Source organism: Coregonus clupeaformis, unplaced genomic scaffold (assembly GCF_020615455.1).
Source record: "Coregonus clupeaformis isolate EN_2021a unplaced genomic scaffold, ASM2061545v1 scaf0703, whole genome shotgun sequence".
Taxonomy (NCBI): Eukaryota; Metazoa; Chordata; class Actinopteri; order Salmoniformes; family Salmonidae; genus Coregonus; species Coregonus clupeaformis.
The window spans coordinates 40,970-47,514 of NW_025534158.1; the positions used below are offsets into that span (position 1 = coordinate 40,970).

A 6,545-nucleotide genomic window follows, 5' to 3' on the forward strand; every position below is an offset into this window, starting at 1 on the left:
GCTTGACCTAGGGCTGGGCTGAGCTTGACCTAGGGCTGGGCTGGGCTGGGGATGGGCTGAGCTGGACCTAGGGCTGGGCTGGGGCTGGACTGGGCTGAGCTGGACCTAGGGCTGGGCTGGGGCTGGACTGGGCTGAGCTGGACCTAGGGCTGGGCTGGGGCTGGACTGGGCTGAGCTGGACCTAGGGCTGGGCTGGGGATGGACTGGGCTGAGCTGGACCTAGGGCTGGGCTGGGCTGAGCAGGACTGGGCTGAGCTGGACCTAGGACTGGGCTGGGGCTGGACTGGGGATGGGCTGAGCTGGACCTGGGGCTGGGCTGGGCTGAGTTGGACTGGGCTGAGCTGGACCTAGGGCTGGGCTGGACTGGACCTGGGGCTGGGCTGGGCTGGGGCTGGACTGGGCTGAGCTGGACCTAGGGCTGGGCTGGGCTGGGGCTGGACTGGGCTGGGCTGGACTGGGCTGGGCTGGGGGCTGGACTGGGCTGGGCTGGACTGGGCTGGGCTGGGGCTGGACTGGGCTGGAAATTCCATCGCTGATGTTACCTAGGAGATGACAGGACACATCACATGACCATAGAACAGTGTAAGGAACCAGTCAGGTTAAACCCTCCCTCCCTCCCTCCCTCCCTCCCTCCCTCCCTCCCTCCCTCCCTCCCTCCCTCCCTCCTTCCTTCCTTCCTCCCTCCCTTCCTCCCTTCCTCCCTCCCTCCGTTCCTCTATCTTCACACCCCTTGACTTATTCCACATTTAGGTGTGTTTCAGCCTTAATTCAACATTGATTCAATATACATTTTTCTCATCCATCTACACACAATACGAAATGAAAACACATTTTTAGAAACGTTTGCACATCAATTGAAAATGAAATACAGAAATATCTCATTTACGTAAGTATTCAGACCCCTGAGTCAATACTTTGTAGCAGCACCTTTGGCAGAGATTACAGCTGGGAGTCTTTCTGGGTAAGTCTCTAAGAGTCTGGATTGTGCAACATTTGCCCATTATTCTTTTCAGAATTCTTCAAGCTCTGACAAATTGGTTGTTGGTCATTGCTAGACAACCATTTTCAGGTGTTGCCACTCAGGAACATTCACTGTCTTCTTAATAAGCAAGTCCAGTGTAGATTTGGCCTTGTGTTTTAGGTTATTGTCCTGCTGAAAGGTGAATTCATCTCCCAGTGTCTGGTGGAAAGCAGATTGAACCAGATTTTCCTCTAGGATTTTGCCTGTGCTTAGCTCCATTCCATTTCTATTTTATCCTGAAAAACTCCCCAGTCATTAACGATTACAAGCATACCCATAACATGATGCAGCCACCACTATGCTTGAAAATATTGAGCGTGCTACTCAGTAATGTGTTGTATTGGATTTTTCACAAACATAACACTTTCTATTCAGGACAGAAAGTTAATTGCGTAACACGTTTTGCAGTATTACTTTAGTGCCTTGTTGCAAACAGGATGCATGTTTGGGAATAGTTGTATTCTGTACAAGCTTTCTTCTTTTCACTCTGTCAATTAGGTCAGTATTGTGGAGTAACTACAATGTTGTTTTCTCCTATCACAGCCATTAAACTCTGTAACTGTTTTAAAGTCACCATTGGCCTCATGTTGAAATCCCTGAGGGGTTTCCTTCCTCTCCAGCAACTGAGTTAGGAAGGACACCTGTATCTATTGATACACCATCCAAAGTGTAATTAATAACTTCACCATGCTCAAAGGGATATTCATTGTCTACTTTTTGCAAGGCATTGGAAAACCTCCCTGGTCTTTGTGGTTGAATCTGTGTTTGAAATTCCCCGCTTGACTGAGGGACCTTACAGATAAATGTATGTGTGGGGTACAGAGATGAGGTAGTCATTCAAAAATCATGTTAAATACTATTATTACACACAGTGTCCATGCACATTTTTACTCCTGAACTTATTAAGACTTGCCATAACAAAGGGGTTGAATACTTATTGACTGAAGACATTTCAGATTTTCATTTTTAATTAATTTGTAAAAACTTTGAAAAACACAATTCCACTTTGATATTATGTAATATAATTGTGTGTAGGCCAGTGACAAAAAATATAAATGTAATCCATTTTAAATTCAGGCTGTAACACAACAAAATGTGGATAAAGTCAAGGGGTGTGAATACTTTCTGAAGGCACTGTACCTCAGTTCTGGAACCAGCTGATTAAGTAGGTACAAATCCCATGGAAGCTCTTCCAGCAGTACTCGTTAGCCAGGCGTGCTGCTTTGGCCTCGCCCTGCTCTGTGGGCCTGGTGGTGGGCCTGGTGGTGGGCCTGGAGGTGGGCCTGGAGGTGGGCTTCTTCCCAACGGTTCCCTTCCCTGGATGGGGCTGGGGCTGGGGCTTGACTGGGCGGGGGATGCTGGGGACCTTGGGGACCTTGGGCTGGGCTGGGGCTGGTTTGCGCTGGACCTGGCCTGTCTTAGCCGGTTTAGGAGTGGTGTGCTTGGGCCAGGAGGCCAGAAAGGTCATCTGAGCCTCATCCGACCCCTTCTTACACATCAGAGGTCTGAGGATCCATCAATGATCAGTTATTGATTGTGACACATTAAACACACACATTATGTACACACATTAAACACACACACACATTATACACACACATTATACACACACACACATTAAACACACACACACATTATGTACACACATTAAACACACACACACATTAAACACACACATTATGTACACACATTAAACACACACACACATTATACACACACATTATACACACACACACATTAAACACACGCACACATTATGTACACACATTATACACACACACACATTAAACACACGCACACATTATGTACACACATTATACACACACACACATTAAACACACATTATACACACACACACATTATACATACGCACACATTATGTACACACATTATACACACACACACATTATACACACACATTATACACACACACACATTATACACACACATTATACACACACACACATTATACACACACATTATACACACACATTATACACACACATTATACACACACATTATACACACACATTATGTACACACATTAAACACACATTATACACACACACACATTATACACACACATTATACACACACACACATTATACACACACATTATACACACACATTATACACACACACACATTATACACACACACACATTATACACAAACATTATACACACACACACATTATACGCACACATTATACACACACACACATTATACACACACATTATACACACACATTAAACACACATTATATACACACACACATTATACACACACATTATGTACACACATTAAACACACATTATACACACACACACATTATACACACACATTATACACACACACACATTATACACACACATTATACACACACACACATTATACACACACATTATGTACACACATTAAACACACATTATACACACACACACATTATACACACACATTATACACACACACACATTATACACACACATTATACACACACATTAAACACACATTATATACACACACACATTATACACACACATTATGTACACACATTAAACACACATTATACACACACACACATTATACACACACATTATACACACACACACATTATACACACACATTATACACACACACACATTATACACACACATTATGTACATACATTAAACACACATTATACACACACACACATTATACACACACATATACACACAATATATATATACACATTATACACACATTATATACACAAACACATTATACACACAAAGCTGTCATCAAGGCAAAGGGTGGCTATTTGAAGAATCTCAAATATAAAAAATATTTTGATTTGTTTAACGCTTTTTTGGTTACTACATGATTCCATATGTGTTATTTCATAGTTCTGATGTCTTCACTATTATTCTACAATGTTACAAATAGTAAAAATAAAGAAAAACCCTTGAATGAGTAGGTGTGGTACTGTAGGTGTGTATACGTGGGGTTAGGGTTATAATAGTGATTATATTACCTGTATACACAGGGTTAGGGTTATAATAGTGATTATATTACCTGTATACACAGGGTTAGGGTTATAATAGTGATTATATTACCTGTATACACAGGGTTAGGGTTATAATAGTGATTATATTACCTGTATACACAGGGTTAGGGTTATAATAGTGATTATATTACCTGTATACACAGGGTTAGGGGTTATAATAGTGATTATATTACCTGTATACACAGGGTTAGGGTTATAATAGTGATTATATTACCTGTATACACAGGGTTAGGGTTATAATAGTGATTATATTACCTGTATACGTGGGGGTTAGGGTTATAATAGTGATTATATTACCTGTATACACAGGGTTAGGGTTATAATAGTGATTATATTACCTGTATACACAGGGTTAGGTTTATAATAGTGATTTTATTACCTGTATACGTGGGGTTAGGGTTATAATAGTGATTATATTACCTGTATACGTGGGGTTAGGGTTATAATAGTGATTATATTACCTGTATACACAGGGTTAGGGTTATAATAGTGATTATATTACCTGTATACACAGGGTTAGGGTTATAATAGTGATTATATTACCTGTATACACAGGGTTAGGGTTATAATAGTGATTATATTACCTGTATACACAGGGTTAGGGTTATAATAGTGATTATATTACCTGTATACACAGGGTTAGGGTTATAATAGTGATTATATTACCTGTATACGTGGGGTTAGGGTTTTAATAGTGATTATATTACCTGTATACGTGGGGTTAGGGTTATAATAGTGATTATATTACCTGTATACGTGGGGTTAGGGTTATAATAGTGATTATATTACCTGTATACACAGGGTAAGGGTTATAATAGTGATTATATTACCTGTATACACAGGGTTAGGGTTTTAATAGTGATTATATTACCTGTATACGTGGGGTTAGGGTTATAATAGTGATTATATTACCTGTATAAACAGGGTTAGGGTTATAATAGTGATTATATTACCTGTATACACAGGGTTAGGGTTATAATAGTGATTATATTACCTGTATACGTGGGGTTAGGGTTATAATAGTGATTATATTACCTGTATACGTGGGGTTAGGGTTATAATAGTGATTATATTACCTGTATACGTGGGGTTAGGGTTATAATAGTGATTATATTACCTGTATACACAGGGTTAGGGTTATAATAGTGATTATATTACCTGTATACGTGGGGTTAAGTTTATAATAGTGATTATATTACCTGTATATGCAGGGTTAGGGTTATAATAGTGAATATATTACCTGTATACACAGGGTTAGGGTTATAATAGTGATTATTTTACCTGTATACGTGGGGTTAGGGTTATAATAGTGATTATATTACCTGTATACGTGGGGTTAGGGTTATAATAGTGATTATATTACCTGTATACACAGGGTTAGGGTTATAATAGTGATTATATTACCTGTATACACAGGGTTAGGGTTATAATAGTGATTATATTACCTGTATACACAGGTTTAGGGTTATAATAGTGATTATATTACCTGTATACGTGGGGTTAGGGTTTTAATAGTGATTATATTACCTGTATACACGGGGTTAGGGTTATAATAGTGATTATATTACCTGTATACACAGGGTTAGGGTTATAATAGTGATTATATTACCTGTATACACAGGGTTAGGGTTATAATAGTTATTATATTACCTGCATACACGGGGTTAGGGTTATAATAGTGATTATATTACCTGTGTACGTGGGGTTAGGGTTATAATAGTGATTATATTACCTGTATACACAGGGTTAGGGTTATAATAGTGATTATATTACCTGTATACGTGGGGTTAGGGTTATAATAGTGATTATATTACCTGTATACACTGGGTTAGGGTTATAATAGTGATTATATTACCTGTATATATTCTATCAGTTAATATATTACCTGTAGACACTGGGTCCCTGGCAGGCATGGTTCAGTTTCCTCATGTCCCACATCATCTGAGTAAAGTAGTGTCTGGGGTTGGTGTTGTAGGCTCTGCACAGGTTGGGTTTCCCCTGGAAGTCGCAGTAGTAGGAGCGAGTCTGAGGCTGGGTCTGGGGTGGGCTGGGGCCCTTACAGGAGACCCTGAGCCTGGTATGGTCCCCAGCTACAATCACCACCATGGTGCAGGAGTCACGGCTCTTGGTGCTGAATGAGATGGGTCGGTCCCAGACTGTGCCGTTTGTCTTTGTTGTTGTCTTTTGAGCGTTTGACACCACCCCAGCCGCCAGCACCAGCAGCGCCATCCTCCACCCAGTCCTCATGATGACGGTGACCGTTGAAACAGCGCTGTGTGTGTGAGAGAGAGAGAGAGAGCGAGTGTACGGAGGCATCCGGAAGGAGCTTATAAAGACTTTTCCTACAAAGACGGCTTTCAGGTGGTGACTAACCTCCCCCCACCCCCCACACACACACAACCAAGGGAGGAGAGGAGGTAGATAGGAGAGAGAAAAAGTGTGAGAGAGAGAGAGAGAGAGAGAGAGAGAGAGAGAG

General features: G+C 40.9%; 1 protein-coding gene across 1 annotated transcript; it reads right to left on the reverse strand.

Moving 5' to 3' along the window:
• Positions 1 to 2,162: 2,162 nt before the first annotated feature.
• LOC123485465 (fibroblast growth factor-binding protein 2-like) lies at positions 2,163 to 6,323 on the reverse strand. The gene is made up of 2 exons (XM_045216400.1): positions 5,955 to 6,323; positions 2,163 to 2,526 (listed from the first exon to the last, which is right to left on the reverse strand). Exons 1-2 carry the CDS (start codon positions 6,314 to 6,316, stop codon positions 2,163 to 2,165), a joined length of 726 nt encoding a protein of 241 aa, XP_045072335.1. The 5' UTR covers positions 6,317 to 6,323.
• Positions 6,324 to 6,545: the final 222 nt, after the last annotated feature.